We start from the raw sequence: 16,550 nt of genomic DNA on the forward strand, positions 1-16,550 counted from the left end.
GCGAATATCTGAGGCCAGATTTAAACTACAGTATTCCTGACTCCAGGTCCAGCACTCTATCTATTGAGCCACCTAGGTGGCTCAAAGAGAAGTTAAGTAACTTGCCTAGGTCAAAGTGCTAGTAATATCTGAGCTAGTTTTGAATTCAGATCTTCTTGACTCTAGGCTCAGTGTTTCATCCCTTGAGTCATCTAGTCACCTACTTATTATCAAAATAGGGCAGCTAGGTAGCATAGTAGAGTCAAGAAGTCTTACCTTCCCAAGTTCAATTCCAGTCTAACAATTACTAGCTGTATGAACCTGGGAAAGTCACTTCACCCTGTAAGCCTCAGTTCTTCATTTGTAAAATGAGCTGGAGAAAGAAATGGCAAAGTACTCCAGTATCTTTGCAAAAAAAAAAAAAAAGAAAGAAAGAAAGAAACCCACAAAAACAAAAACAAAAACAAATGGAGTCAAAAAAGAATCAGACATGACCAAACAACAACAAAAATATTTTAAATTAGAATGCACTGAATAACCCACAGCACTGCCATATCACGGCCTGGCCAATGCTGAAGCCAATGAGACTATTTATTACTTCCACCAGCATTATAGTACTGATTCACGCTGAGACTGTAACAAACCCATTTAGTAGAATGAGTCCTTTTCTCTTCATCCAAAGAGTCAGAAAATCAGAAGAATGTAAATTGGGAAACTAGACCCCTTAGTCAATAAGCAAAAAGTAATCCCAACATGTCACAATTAGTACTGTCCATAAATACTTCATTTTTCTAAGAGTGATGTCTAACCCTCAGAATCATTCCCCTTTTAACAAAAAGGAAAAGGGAAGCTTTTAAGGGAGATGATCTGCAGGGCAATAGAGCCCCTTAATGGAATCTGCACCCCTGGGTCTGGCCTGCTACAGTCCCCATTCAGCAATAATGCCATTTGATATCATTGTTCACTCATAGTGATGATCAAAAATGAAATTAAAGTAATTTACCAGCTTAAATCAACTAACCACTACAAGACACTCAACTAGCACTTTAGGACCCTGCTCAACTAGGACCCTGCAGAAGAAATGATGAGCAAAACTTGGAAAACAGGGATTACTAACAGTATAATTCTTTATGGAACCCAAAGCAGGTATAGTTACTCTGAAATTCAACTTATTAAAAATTTAATAAGAGCTTCCTAATAAAAATGACCCAATACTTTTAAGGAAATTAGAAAATGATGACCAAAAACAGCACGCTATACCATTTACCACATGATTCAGTGAGACCTATACACTAATGTGCCTAGAATAATTCTTTCTGTCTAAAAAGCACCTTACCAGATGGGGGCACATTTCAGTAAGCTGGAATTCACCAGTTGTGAAATTAATGGTTGGGACATCGAGGTCAAACCTGAGGAAAATGAAAATAAAAACAATGGGAAAAGGATGAATATTTTATTTAAATCTGTCAAAAGATAAATGACGTTTGCTTTTAAAGAAATGTTTTTTAAAGAAATGTTCCCTAATAACACCTAATCATACTGACTATGAAAAGCCATCATTGGCAAATGAGAGGATCATAGATTTATAGCTAAAGGGGTCTGTTTGGGGTAAACTAAGTTCACACAATTTACACATAAGGAATTGAGGTCTGGGGAAATGAAGGAAACATAAGTCACATCAGTGGCAGAATTCTGTCTCTTACATTCTTTCTTTGGGTCCTCTGTTTGAGATGACATGCTAGACGGAGGATAAAATTGCCCTTCTAACTTTTACTGTCTCTGTATTCAAGGGCAAGTCAATGAGTCTCAAAGTTTCCTTCTCACTCTAAATCAGATCCTTAAAGTTATATAATAATTCATGATGCAAAAAAGGGAGAGTAAACATTGTGTACATCATGGGCAAAAGGAGACTAGGAGTTGATTATCATTCTCATATCACTAAAGTGAGAAATAATGAAACTTTTATTTGTTGCCCAGGCATTTTTCAATTGTGTCTGACACTTTGTAACCCTGTTTGGCTTTTCTTGGCAAAGATACTGGAGTGATTTTACATTTCCTTCTCCAGTTCATTTAAGAGATAAGAAAATTAAGGAACACAGGATGAAGTGACTTTTCCAGGGTCACACAGCTATTGTCAGGCTAGATATGAACTCAGGAAGATGAGTCTTCCTGACTCCAGATCAGTACCCTAGGCACCAACAAGCTAAGATATGTGCACACCGCATATACACGCAAGCATGCAAACACACAGAAATACTTATGTGCATGGCACATGGTTTATAATTTTATTTCTATGTAAATTTTACTTGATTTAAAGTAGTTCATATCTTCCTTCTGCTCATGCTAAATAGAATTCTTCAAATGACTGATATTTTCTCATTCAAAATTAATTTATATAGCATTATTATCAGCAAGGGGCTGAAAAGCACGACCAGATTCCATTGAGAGCAGCATTATGACACCAGAGAGTGTCAAATAACAAACATCATTAGAGCAGGAGGATCAGTTACCGCTTTCAAAAAATAATCACAACCACAGGGCTGGGAGCATGAAGGTCACCCAATCCCCAGGCACAGAAGTTAACTTGTACTTTTTCTATACAAATAAGGGCCAGATTGAACACTAGAGAGGACCATAGAATTCCCTTAATGACAGATAAGAAAACTGAGGTTGTCCAAGGTAGTGAGGAGAATAACTGAGATTAGAACCTACAACCTTTGAATCAAATTCAGGGTTCCTATAGATGCTCTGAATTTGAATTTGAAGCTGAATGCTACATAATTATAATGGATCAACCAAGCTTAGATATCAAAAAGTATATCAAGATATATCCCTCTTGTCATATAAATATGTTGAATGAGTTTTGCTAAATTGTTTTATTCTATGTTACAAGGAATGACTCATGGAGTAGTTGGGATTTGGGAGGGAAGGAGAAGACATATTTGGGAAGAAAGGCAATATAAAAACTAATATAAACTTGAAAAAATCAATACCATTTATGGAGCAGGTTCAATACCCGTTCAGGTTTAGGATATGAAGACAGAGGGAGCAGCTGCAGAGTGACTGGGAAAGATGAGGGATTCCTCAGCACAAAATATTTCACCTGGACAGTTGAAAATTTTAAATTAAAACATTTTCATGTGATGACACTAGAAAGTTAAATTAGTCAATTTAGGAGAAGTATTCTAGTCCTAAAGGATCATTCTGAGCCAATCCAATAGGCATTTAACCCAGACTCTGTGCAGGGGGAGGGGTGTGTGTGTGTGTGTGTGTGTGTGTGTGTGTGTGTGTGTGTGTGTGTGTGTGTGTAGGGGAAGTGGGGGCACACCAGGGCATTGAACAAAAGAAAAATAATCCTTATCCTCAAGGTCTCCCATTCTCTTCAGGAGTGGCAGATTTAATAGATAAGTGTAGGGGAGAGTGAAGGGCATAGAGTCAGGAAGACTCATCTTCCAGAGTTCAAATTCAACCTCAGTAATATGACTGGGCAAGTCACTTAACCCTGATTGCCTCAGTGTGAAGTGAGTCAGAAAAGGAAATGGCAAACCATTCCAGTTCCTCTGAGAAGAAAATCTCAAATTGGGTCAAATAGAGTTCAAATCCACTGAATAACAACAGATAATTTATATGAATGATCATTTGAGGAAAGAGAGAGAAAACTAACAACTAAGAAGATTCAATTGTTGCCTTTTTATAAATGACAAAGTCTGTTTCATGTATTTGTTTCTAAACATAAGAGAAAGGAGAGAATATGGTAAAGAAATATTTTGGATCCACGAGTAAAATGAAAATGAAGCCTATTCATGAATTGTGAGAGTTCTAATTCATTATAAAATTTAGTGAAGATAACTTCACTTTAAAATTTTACAACATGGATAACAATCCAATGGTGAACAGCAGAACAAATTACAATATGTGAATTAAAAAATACTGGGCTACAGTTAATTACAAAAGGGATTAATTTGGAGGAAAAAAATGTCTATCAAGTGATCCAGAATGAAGTTAGAAGAAGCAGGAAAACAATACAATGATATAACTTTGAAAAACCACTGTACTCTAACCAATGCAATGGTAAATTATGACTCCAGAAGAACCTCCCCGCCAATTTTGGGTCGTGTTGCTGAAATCAGAGGTTCAGAATGAGATATTCGTTTTAGAACAAAGCCAAAGTGACTGTTTTACTTGTCTGTTCCTATGACAAAGGAACACCTTTAGAGGAAAGGAAAGAGAAAGGTTGTGGGTTGGGAATGAATGATTTATGATATTGAAAGAAGAAAAAAGAATTATGGGAATAGAAGATATACAGAAGGAAACAGAAGGTATTTCAGAAGAGGACATAAAAGGTAATGTTAAATTTAACATGAATATCTGAAAAAATAAGCTACATGTAGCTGAAATGAGTTTTCTTTTTATTCTTGAACTGAAATGTCAAAGTCTGTTAATTATATAATTGAAAAAAGAAACTGTTTAAAGAGTTGATATTTTTTCTTTTGTTTTGTTATTATTTGCCCAATGTTCTCCTTGGAGCAAAATTTCAATTGGTGGTATTTTCCAGTCATGTTCTACTCTTAAGCCTCATTTGGGGTTTTCTTGGCAAAGACACTAAAGTAGTTTGCCATTTCCTTCACCAGTTCATTTTAGATGAGGAAACTGAGGTAATCAAGGTTAAGTGATTTGACTAGGAAAACAGTGTGTGGGGCCAGATTTGAACTCATCAAACTGAGTCTTAATTTCTGGCCTGGTGCTCTACCCACTGATCCCACCTAATTGCCTGTCAATAACTTACAAGGTAGTGATAACTTTTGAGTTATTATTCAATAAAAATAGACATGCTGCCTAAATAAAATCAGATCCTGTCTGAACATATGCATAGTATGACATAAAACAAAGACTTTCAAATTTTTAAAAATAATTTCACACTTTATTCTTTTGATTTTGTTTTGGTTTTTCCTGTGCTAATGTATATGCCAAAAGATTAGATAAATAACTCATTTATTTTTAAAGTTAATTTAATTTTCTTTTACACTTCATAATATTCTCTAGAATGAGGACCCCACACCCACCCACCTACCTACCTACCATTGGTATAGGAGATAAAGAATATTATCCTCACCATACTGGTCCTGAGAGCAGATGCACTGAAGTTCAATGTAAGGCCAGGCTCTGTAATTAAACGTGGTAATGAAGAAGCAAAGGAACCTGATTCTTGAGATTTCTTTGGATAAACAAATGGAGTCATTCCCAAAACACTCCTCCTGTTTGATAAAGAAAAGGTTTTATGCAAAATATAAGCCTACCAGACACTGCCAGGAACTAAGGACACAAAGGAGGATACCCCCACAACTTCTGTCAAGAATAAAAAATATAGGGGCGGCTAGATGGTGCAGTGAATAGAGCACCAGCCCTGGAGTCAGGAGTACCTGGGTTCAAATCCTACCTCAGACACTTAATAATTACCTAGCCGTGTGGCCTTGGACAAGCCACTTAACCCCACTGCCTTGAAAAAAAAAATCTAAAAAAAAATAGAATAAAAAATATAGGTATATAATAAGTGCTTGTGGACTAGTAGGTGCCTTCATTTCTTCCATGTATCCTCACATATATTCTTTCTGGATATTTAAATATAAATCAACCTTTAAAATTTCAGCAAAGAAGAGCACACATAAAATGCTAATTTCACAAGTATCCTAGTGATTAAGCAAAGAGTCTGTGGAACTTTGGCACACACCTGCAGACATAACCACTTTTTATCCTCTGCCATCTCTGATATAATTTGTTTGCAAGCTCAGAATCCAACATCCAAGTAGAATAGTCCAGAGAAAAGCCCCGATGCCAGTGAGGACTTGCTGGAAATGAAATCAAGCTGTTTATTTGTAATAACAGAAACCATAACTCAATTTACATTTTCACCACATGATTTCCAGAAATACTCTGCTACTTGTCGACCAATAGGGAAGACATCAAATATTCTGAGAATATCAAATTTCTCTTTCTAACATGATGAAAACTGCCATCTTCTGTGTATACATTATTAATATCCATTGTTCCAATAGTCAGTTGGATTTAATATTGAATCATTTAAATTTAATAATCTGGGAAGACTATCCTTTTTGATCAGAACATCTTAATTTGAGATAGTACACTTATTTTTTAAAAAAATAAAGTTGATAGACACATTTCAACATAATTGGTTTTCTGGGCTGTCCTATGTATTTATTTTTATGTATTTAAAAATACACACATAAAATACATTTAAAAACACTATTCCAGACAAAGGTCCATAAAAAAAGGGAGAAAGAAAAGGAAAGGACAAAAGTCCATAGTTTCACCAATACAGTATAGTGACATGACAAAGTAAAGGCTACAGACCCGATTTTTACTAAGAGGACTGTGGATAGGTTTCAGAGTCCTGGCCTAAGCTTATACCTTGCCTCTGACACATACTTGGGGTGTAACTGAGAACAAGTCACTAAGTCCCTCAGAAGCTATAGGCAACTCTCTCAGACTACAAAACTGCCAAGTTGGTCAGAATTTGAAGCTGAAATTTTCAAATAAGAATTTTCCTGTACCAAAGAAATCACAGGTCTTAATGTACCTCCCAAAACCATTTTAACAAAATCTTCAATATAGCTCTATATATACATATAGCAAACATAGGGTCCATGAATATATTATAAAATATCTCATCGTTCCAGCTGAGGAATTTTCATTAATTTTAGTTTTAGAATTCTATTCTTATTAATTTTACACAAAAATGATATTTTCCCCAATCATCAGTTTCCAAAAACCTTACTATCTCACTAACAACAAGAGTGCAGATGGAGAAAGGAGCATAGCAAGACATAAAAAAAAAAAAAAAGATGGTGCTACTACTTACAAGACAAGTAGACCTGAAGTGTTTGGTCTAAGAATTTTATTGACGTCTTCCCTATTATTTCTATAGAATTCAAGAGGGCGATGTTAAATAAGTATAGAATCCTAAGTCAACTAACAGGTTTCTGAATGTGATGCTGCTTTGAAAATAATTACTGAATTGGAGGTTTGGAGAAAAGTCTAGAAATAGTCCCTATTCCAACATTACAATCATATTCAGATTTATTAATCCTTGGGAAAATGGTTGTTAAATGTAATATGACCAAAGTCTTGGTGCATCACTAAACCTTCTATTATGATATCTAACCAAACCTTGCCAGTTAGGGATAGAAAACTTTTAAAGTCTTAAGGAAATATATTGTCTTATATATGAAGCCAGAGTCTCCAGACTGATCTTTATTAAAAACAGGAACTAATGAAAACTTAATACACATACATGTATAAAAGCTTTAAGCTTTGAAAAAAAAGGCTGTTATAAATTTAAGAGGCTGTCAACAGTCACATCTCTTGAATCCTGACAGTCTATTTTCAAGTACTTAATGAATGACCATTTTTCTCAGAGTAGCAACCTATAGTGTAACTATATTAATTAATATAAAAGAGAAGAAAATCCCTCTGCTGTTCCCACCCATCCATCCACCCAATTTCAGTTCTAGACTAAATAAAATACTTACCTCTACTTAATTTTCCTATGTAATAGTGCATTCCACAATGGGCTATTGCTTCAGAGACCAGACTGTCTGCCTATACAGAAAAGCAATAAATAATTTAAAAAGTAACACCAAACAGACAAATTCCAAAGGACTTACACGTGGAACATAGATTAGTTTGCATCTAAGGCAAACAATAAGAATGCTAAAAATCAACAGACTTCTATCCCTATCCAAATTATACTTTCATTGAGAGATGACAAAATAATAATGCATTATTTGAAAGAGATTAAGTTCCACCTTCTTAAACCTTTGAGTTCATCAACAGTGCTATGCTGTGGCAAGTCTATCCCCAAAGAGATGATCAAGGAATACCCCAAATAAGATTTAAAAGTATCTTCTAAACAAAAGAAAAGTTAAGATTTGTTTTAAAAGTTACAAGTATTTTATTGTATTCCTGTTCTCAGAAAGCCTCATAATCCAAAATTGCTTAGGGGGAAAAAAGTCAACCTATTAGCAAGTCTTTCCAAATGTATATGTTTACATCATTTAATCCATATGAATTGATAGCAAGAAGAAATCAATACTGCAATAGTCAAGTAAACAGATAATAGGAAGTTGAAAGATTCTCGAAGAAAGCTAAACACACACATCACATACACACAACTATCTGATAAAACAATACCTTGGTTGGAGGTGAATAAATCTGGAGAGGTATTACAAATGTAGCACCTATGCTTGTGGTCAAAGACACATGGGTGAACATATTTACTGCAGTGTCTTTAATACCAAGTCTCAAAGAAAATACATTCCAACATCCTGGAGGTAGAAATAAGGGGCCAGTGAAATTCTGAATCTAAAAGGAAAAAAACCAAAATAGATTTTTTTCTATAACTAATTACCATTAAAAACTCCTATAAAAGGATATAGTATCCAAACCTCTCCTTCAAGATTTCCTTTAAAATAGCTCTTCTCTAAGTGCAGTAAAGACTGAGTAAGATGGCTTGTCAAATTAAGTCTAACTTTAAAACACATCTGTTTGGAACTTCTTAACTTATAACCATTATTTTAAGGAATTATCATATAACTCTACATAAGTAACCTGAAAGTTGTCACAAATGGCAGCATCTTCCCCCAATAGTATATGGCCACTGATGTATTCAAGCATTCTCTTTTTACTAAAGAATAATTCTCTTGATACAAATCATATATCAAATTTGCTGTTTCCTTCTATAGATCCTTTATTTACAATAGAACTGACTTCTGACTTGATGGGATCAGAAAACATTCTTAACCACTTCCGGCCACCCAGTCCCCTCCCAAAAGGCTCTGGACAACATATACAGAAAAATTCACAATATAATTTATGGCTCCATATCAGAAACACTCTTCCTGCACCAATAGGACTTATAATAAAATCCAAGTGCAGCCTATAATTGGTATTACTTTTCACTGTATACTTTTTCCCCTCATAGAGTAATCTTACTTCAAACAATTATATCAATATTATATTTTTAAATTTTTTTGTTTAAAAATCCAGCATATTCAAAATTTATACTGCCCACCCACTCACCAAAAAAAAACAAAACCTACAAATGGGCAGACAACAAGGATATAAGATAATAAAGTCCAGGATGGAAGATCTTTTAAATCATGTAATCTAACTCTCTCATTTTACAAAGAAATTAAGGAATCTGCAAGAATCCAAATTACACGCAACCTTCAAACACACTGCAAAAGGCTGTTATTCCAAGACCTCCTGAAACAATCACTTTGAAAAGATGAAAAAATAAAATACCTCTTTTCTTAAATGACCACACACACCTAAAACGTGTTCCTAAGGGCCTAAGTTAGAATCAACCCAACTTTGAAAAAAAATCTACACATACCTACCTTTAAAATATGCTTGGTCTCCTTGGGAACAAGCACATCATTTATAACAACAACAGTACTAAAATGATTAGTGTACCAGATTGACCAAGTTCCGGATGCATTCCAGTGTGGCTCAAGGTGAAACTGGACTACAGAAGGGTTAATTGCAAAATATCTGTGAAGAGACATACAGGAATTAGTCTACTAACTAACTCTTGAGTGAAGGGTTTTCAGTGAACTAGGATATCCTAGGGACTGGATTGTTTAGTCTGGATAATCTGTTACCCTCATTTTTTTCTATCTTCCTATGGCTTGGTTATTTGCTATATGAAATCATAAAGAGCAGAAGGAGAAAAATGTTAATTATTCTGGCAGGGTTATTTTAAAGGGGGAATTACTTTAGCAGCTCTACCTACCAAAGGAGGGCTAAAATAAAAATCTCACCTATAAAAATAGATGAAACCACTCTAAGGATTTACCTTTGAAGAAGCTCTTCACTAACTCTTTTGTTTTTGTTTTTTTTTAGATTTTTGCAAGGCAAATGGGGTTAAGTGGCTTGCCCAAGGCAGGTAATTATTAGAGCTAGGTAATTATTAAATGTCTGAGACCGGATTTGAACCCAGGTACTCCTGACTCCAGGGCCAGTGCTTTATCCAGTAAGCCACCTAGCCGCCCCCTTCACTAACTCTTAATGAAAAACAGAATTAAGACAGATTAAGTCTGCCAAGATCCATAAGCTCCTTTGAGGAAGGGGCTGCTCCATTTTTACCTTTCTATTCTCAGGACAATGCATAGTGCTTAGACTAAAGGTTGTGTTTGATAGATGCCTGACTAATTGATTGACCGAACCTACCCTTGCACTACTGGGCGAGAGAGACATGCTTGCAATGAGGCCGTGCCTTTCGGATTTCCTCCTTCCCCAAGATAATCGGTTTCACTGAGACATGATGGAGCTGTTTGGAAATGGGGGGAAAAAAAATCAGGGTAAAGCACAGATCTTTTGGTTTCCATTTATGCTTTTCCTCTTGACTAACTAAGTTTACTACCTGTGTGCTTCTTTTGCCAAACCTTTCATGGCTCTAGTTTTATTTTCTTGGAGAAAAAATTAATTTCCACACTTCATTCTTTTTTCCATGACAAAGAACAGCTTTTTTCTCAGTTAATAGAGGGAAAGTCCTTAGGTCTGCCAGTTACATTAAAACTGGAAAAAAAGAAGTTAAATTGGGTGGCATATAGGATAGCAGGGCACTAGAGGAACTTGAATAGGAAAGAAATAAAATCTAAATGGTAAACAAGAGTTTTGCTGGATTTTTTTAAAAAATGGAGGTCTTTTAACTGTTTTGTTACTCAATGTCACATATGAAAAGAAGAGGCAAAAGTAGGAGGGAAGAGAAGAATAAAGACTTTAAAAAAACTGAATTTTGAAAATTTTTCTTATGGCACAAAGAATCTTAGAACTTTTTGATTTTTCTTGGTCCCTAATCATTGCTGAATTAAAGAATTCCAGCACAAAATTTCACATAAGGATTATAAAATAAATATTAGCATTCCTTCCTCATGCAAACTCTAAGAACTACTAATCCCTGTACAAAATAGGAATCAATTTCATTATCTCCCACCTTAAGCTAATCTGCAGTTCTGAATAAATCACTCCATAGAGACAACAACAATAATTGTCATCATTATAACACCTATATAGTATATAGGCAAGCTCTGGGTAACATCATTAACAGATTTCACAAAAATGTAGCTTTAGGTGAAATGACAAAACAGGGCAGCTAGGTGACCAGCTAGGTGGCATTACAGCAGAGTCAAGGCATTACAGTAAATTTGATCATTACAAATATATGGCATTTTGGGGAAACAACATTAATGCTAACTATACATGGGAGATATACTTTGACAGCAGAAGTAAACAGGAGACCATTGCCAAACACATACAAATACTATACCTTTACAAATAAAAGAAGCAATTTTGGTAAAATTGGTTGTAGAAGAGGGCAGAAGGATTGGTTCAAATTGCAGAGATAAAGAATCTCGTTGTGAGAAATGATGGACATCCTGAAATAAAAGATAAGCATCACTGACCTTGCTGAAATATAAGTACTGAGTATATTATTTTGTCTCAAAAAGGAGGCAGAGAAATTTGAAGGAAGCAACAATGGAAAACAAGAATGATTGGGGGAAAAGAGGGTAGGAAATCTTAGATCCTAGGAGGAAAGGTTGAGACAGGGTGTGACCCAAATTATCTAGACAGATGAAGAAGCAGCATGTGGGATGAGTGCAGAGTTCTTGCCTAAAAGATAAATAATTGCTGATATTATGGGAAGGCAGTCAATTTTATTATACTCTTAAAAAGGTGGCCAAGCACAAGGACTTAAAGACAAAACCTGGAACAAAAAATAAGAGACATTATGATATCCCCTATGCTCAAATCAAAAGAATAATTTAGCTACCTCCCCCATCCAAGTTCCTTCCAACTCAATTGTAAATTTTAGAAATTTCCGATATTTCACTTTTTTAAAAAAGGAACATTAGTTTTATTATCATTCAGTTTTATTTGTCACCATCCTAAGCCTCAGTACTTTATCAGATTATACACTATTTCCTTCTATCAGTACAGATCAAACTATCTCATTCTGCATGAGCCTTGGCTGTAGCCTTCCATAACTAAACATGCCACCCCCTGCCAGAAAAGGAACTAACACACTGGGGAAAATTAGTGGGATAACATCTTCTATTTTTATAGCATACTGCACAAAGTGATTTCACATATATTTTATTTGTTCCTCAAAACTCTTAAAGCATCAATCTCTATTAATTAAGGCACTGATTGGGGCAGGGACTGTGTTAACTATATTTTATGGATAAGAAAACTGAGTTCTGCCCAGTGTCGCAAAATGAGCTGGAATTGGGAGCCAAGTACAGGATCATTTCATTACATTTTTCTCTTAGCAGTAATAAATGGATAAACATCTCTTTATAAACTTAGATGAATGTCAATATGCATGTAATTTGGTAAAATGTAATTAATTTTCTACCAAGTCTCTTATTATATCTTAATCTCTTAACCATAAATATATTTAAGTCATATATACTCATTTTCTAATAAGTATCTGAGAAATGATATATAAATGAACTGAGGAAAATAATTTAACCATAGGATAAACAGGTTAGAAAGTCCTTGAGAAATTTGTATAATGCATAATTTGACAAAATCTACACTAAAATCATCCAAGACAGAAGAAAATTATGTTAAACATATATTTTTAAATGCAGAAAAAAATTTAACATGTCATTAGTGTTACAAGATAACATAAAAATGTGATGCTATAAGAGAAAATCAACAAGTAAATTACCTGTATCCATAGAAGGCTGTTTCCTGAATGTAATACATACATATTTACTGCAGAATCATCTGTCAAAAACAATCAGAATAAACGAATTAAACCAAAGTTCTTCTAATCGTTAGGAGTTAGTGAAATAACATTTTATAAATTCCTGTCAAAGTCACAGTAAAGATTTCTTCTTCACTGAAATAAAAATTGATTTTTTTTTATCACAGAAAAAAAGGCAGTTACCATAGGTAACCAAAATAAAGAAAAACAGCAAATATAAAATGATAAACATGAGATTTATGGTCAATATAACCAGCTGCATTAGATTCAATAATAATTGTTAAAAGATGTGGCAGTAATTCCTAAGACAGTTATTGTTAGGGCAAGAAAAAAGAAGGAAAAGGAACAAGCATTTATTAAGAGCTATTATGTTTTACTTAAGGATGTATGACAAAGAAAATATATTTTTGGTTAATAAAAACAAATTAAGAGACTTAATAGAAAATTAACTACATTGTACCAAATTACACATACACGGATCCAGGTAAGTTTATCAAGAGATGTTTATTCATTTACTATTTCAAGTCCTTTAAACCACCAGTTTTTATTTGCTACCAGCTATGTATGTGCTTACCACAAAATGCACAATATATCAAATGACCTTCCACCACTCTGGGAGGTTAATGCTATCACCCCCATTTACAGGAGAAGAAACTAAGGTAGTTGCTTTCAACGTTAACTTGTCAAAATTTGTTATATGGTAACTTTCTCCCTTCTCTTTAAATGCTAACTTTGAATAATCTAAATAACTAAAGAAAATTTTTGGCAAAGAATAAATGCTTGTTGCCTAATGGGTCTAGAGATTATATGTCAAATACCTGGCAAACTTTAAAACACTATAATAAATGTCAGTCATTACAATAATATTTATTTATTGAACCACTACTACAAATTACTTCTAAGAGCTGGTCCCCAGAAATACTGGGTTGTCATTGTTTACTATTTCCTTCTTCCAAAATTATATAAAATACAGATTTTTGTTTGAATTAATCAACCAAATATAGTTATTTCTGCATAATGGAGCTTATGGATGAAAATGGTGTTTATCTCATTAAAATGCCCAAAATGGTGAAGCCCGTAAATTTTAAGGGGTGGTAAAAATTAATACTGTTAGGCAGGACTCAAATTTTCCAGGGTCAAGCTTCACAGACTACACTACTCACAGGTTTCCAGGAACTTCTGGCTCTAATTTACTATAATCTGGCAATTCACTGAAAATTTAGAATAACAATATTAATAGGAATTAATATAGCAATTTAAAGTTCATGAAATTCTTTATATACATTATGTGATTCTCACAACCACCCAGTGATTAGGCATTTCAATTTATTTTCCCATTTTTCCATGACAAAATAAAGACTTGGAGAGGTTAAGAGACGTTCCCATTTTCACAAGGCTAAAAACTGTCAAAGAGGCAGGGCTCGAAAACCACACCTTGCCAAAGCAAAGTGTAGTAAGCCATTCTTCCAATAACAAGGGCGCAGCAAAACAGACACAATTGAAATTGATGCCATTCAAAATTATCAAGGCAATTCTGGTGGAGAAAATAATGTCTTTTTTTATATGCTTTAAAGAATTTAATATTTTTTATTTTTTATTTATGATTATTAATTACATGTGGCCTTTGACAAGTTTTTTGTTGGGTGATGCAGCCCAGAAGAGCTAAAAGATTGAATACCCCAGTTTTACTAGTAAAGAACATAGTCAAGTAGCAGTTAACATTTTTCCCAAACTATAATATTACCTCAGTTAACTAAGTCAAACATTATGGAACCCTTCACTCTGATTATAACTAGGGCAAAGGATTTTGCCTTTACTACAAAATAACTATTCCCAAGGGAGCACTTCCCAACAATCATTAGTTCTATATTTACCAAGCTTTATTATAATAGAAACTCAAGGGTTTCACCTTACCTGATGTCTCAGTTTTGTCTATAGCTACATAAACAATTGAGAGATTATCTAGTAAATCTTGTCGACTCTCCTCATATTCTTCAGGGGAGGTTTCCGTGGTTAAAATTATGCTCATTTGTAGCAGCAAAGTGTCATCTGATTCTAGGTAACAACTCTGAAGATGAGTGGGGAAAGAAAGAAATTCATCATATCTTCCAAAATACATAAATCTGGTGACTTCAAAATAATCCCTCCAAACAAACAAAATCACCAAAACACAGGACAATTATTAGTTCTAAAATATAGATGTTCTTTAAAAAAAATTACCTTGAGCTGCTGACAAACTTTATTATGTAAACTGCATTCTAGATGAACTTGCAAAAGACTAGTATTAGTGGTTTCTTCCTGAAAGAAGAAGAAGAAAAAAATAATTTTAAAAATAATCCTTGGTAAAACTCAGTCTATAGTGTCCAGTTATATTAAGATATAGACTTCATCTCATCTTAAGCTCCTTTTTTCAAATATCCCTAAAACGTATTTGTGGCAGAGTAAATGTTCCAAGTCTTTTTTTGCCTCCTCTTTTTATTTGTCCTAGGGCCAGACCACATTTACAAAATTGCAAGGTGCATCTTGCATTGATTCTATTGATTCTATTCATTGCTATAAACAGCCATTTTTTAAATACTAATTCAACCAGACATGTCATGGAAAACCACAATCTTGATAAACTCAAAACTGAAGAAGACACAAAGGTATTAGAAAGACAAATATTGGGTAAAAGAGATTTTATCATACTGTCAAAGATGACTTTTAAGAAAAACAGTGCAAAAGATAGCATGAAAGGAAACAAATGTGTTACTTAAGAGACATCAAGAGATGATAAATGGGGGCAGCTAGGTGGTACAGTGGATAGAGCACCTGCCCTGGAGTCAGGACAACCTGAGTTCAGATCCAGCCTCATACACTTAATAATTACCTAGTTGTGTGACCTTGGGCAAGTCACAACCCTAATGCCTTGCAAAAACAAGAGAGAGAGAGAGAGAGAGAGAGAGAGAGAGAGAGAGAGAGAGAGAGAGAGAATGAGAATAAATGGATAGGAAAACCCATCCTCAAAAGAACCAGAAGTCTTCTAGTAGTCTTAGTAGAAACTCAATGGAAGACACTAAAGAACTGGAAAAAATCTGTACCTGTGAAGAGAGCTTAAATAAACAAACTCACAGCTCTGCTGAAACAGAAATATTCCAGTACTCTAGATTAAAACAGTATTGGCTGGCAATCAAATATATCTAAGAGAACATTAAGAGAAAACAACAAAAACCAATCACCTTTACTTGCTGAACGTACCACCTGAGAATTCATTGTTCTCATCTGAACATAGCAACTCATTGTGAGAACTATTAAGTCAAAGACCATTAGAGAAAGCATCAAAGTCAAAGGGACAGGGGCAGCTAGGTGGTGCAGTAGATAAGAGCACTGGCCCTGGAGTCAGGAGGACCTGAGTTCAGATCCAACCTCAGACACTTAATATTATCTAGTTGTGTGACCTTCAGCAAGTCACTTAACCCCACTGCCTTGTAAAAACTAAAAAAACAAAGTCAAAGGGATAAGCAATTCCCAAAAGGAAAAATTCATCACCTATTATCCAACATGTCAAAACCTGATCATCTAAATCCTGTTTCCAATCTTAAAATTTTCAAAAGGACAATAAATAACCTAACAAGAATATTTTTAAGTCTATTTTTTCAGGATTGCTGCCCTAATAAAAATGTATTTAAGTCATTCACCAAATAAAAATATGCAAAAAGTTTAACAAATGGCCAATATTAGATTTCATCAATTTATCAATGAAAAATCAGGTCTTTTAAAAGAAGAGATCAAGATATAC

General features: G+C 34.4%; 1 protein-coding gene across 3 annotated transcripts in view; it reads right to left on the reverse strand.

The window, feature by feature from the left end:
- Positions 1 to 16,550, reverse strand: part of TMEM131L (transmembrane 131 like) — a 160,527-nt gene that overhangs the window by 46,331 nt on the left and 97,646 nt on the right. For all 3 annotated transcript variants that reach the window (XM_074229105.1, XM_074229106.1, XM_074229104.1), the window contains exons 8-19: positions 14,993 to 15,070; positions 14,687 to 14,840; positions 12,734 to 12,792; positions 11,327 to 11,435; positions 10,228 to 10,327; positions 9,396 to 9,549; positions 8,188 to 8,358; positions 7,527 to 7,596; positions 5,708 to 5,825; positions 5,093 to 5,234; positions 2,973 to 3,082; positions 1,316 to 1,388 (exon numbers count right to left, since the gene is read on the reverse strand). In XM_074229105.1, coding sequence (XP_074085206.1) covers positions 1,316 to 1,388; positions 2,973 to 3,082; positions 5,093 to 5,234; positions 5,708 to 5,825; positions 7,527 to 7,596; positions 8,188 to 8,358; positions 9,396 to 9,549; positions 10,228 to 10,327; positions 11,327 to 11,435; positions 12,734 to 12,792; positions 14,687 to 14,840; positions 14,993 to 15,070 — 1,338 coding nt within the window. The remainder of the gene's footprint in view (positions 1 to 1,315; positions 1,389 to 2,972; positions 3,083 to 5,092; positions 5,235 to 5,707; positions 5,826 to 7,526; positions 7,597 to 8,187; positions 8,359 to 9,395; positions 9,550 to 10,227; positions 10,328 to 11,326; positions 11,436 to 12,733; positions 12,793 to 14,686; positions 14,841 to 14,992; positions 15,071 to 16,550) is intronic.

Source organism: Macrotis lagotis, chromosome 3, assembly GCF_037893015.1.
Source record: "Macrotis lagotis isolate mMagLag1 chromosome 3, bilby.v1.9.chrom.fasta, whole genome shotgun sequence".
Lineage (NCBI taxonomy): Eukaryota > Metazoa > Chordata > Mammalia > Peramelemorphia > Peramelidae > Macrotis > Macrotis lagotis.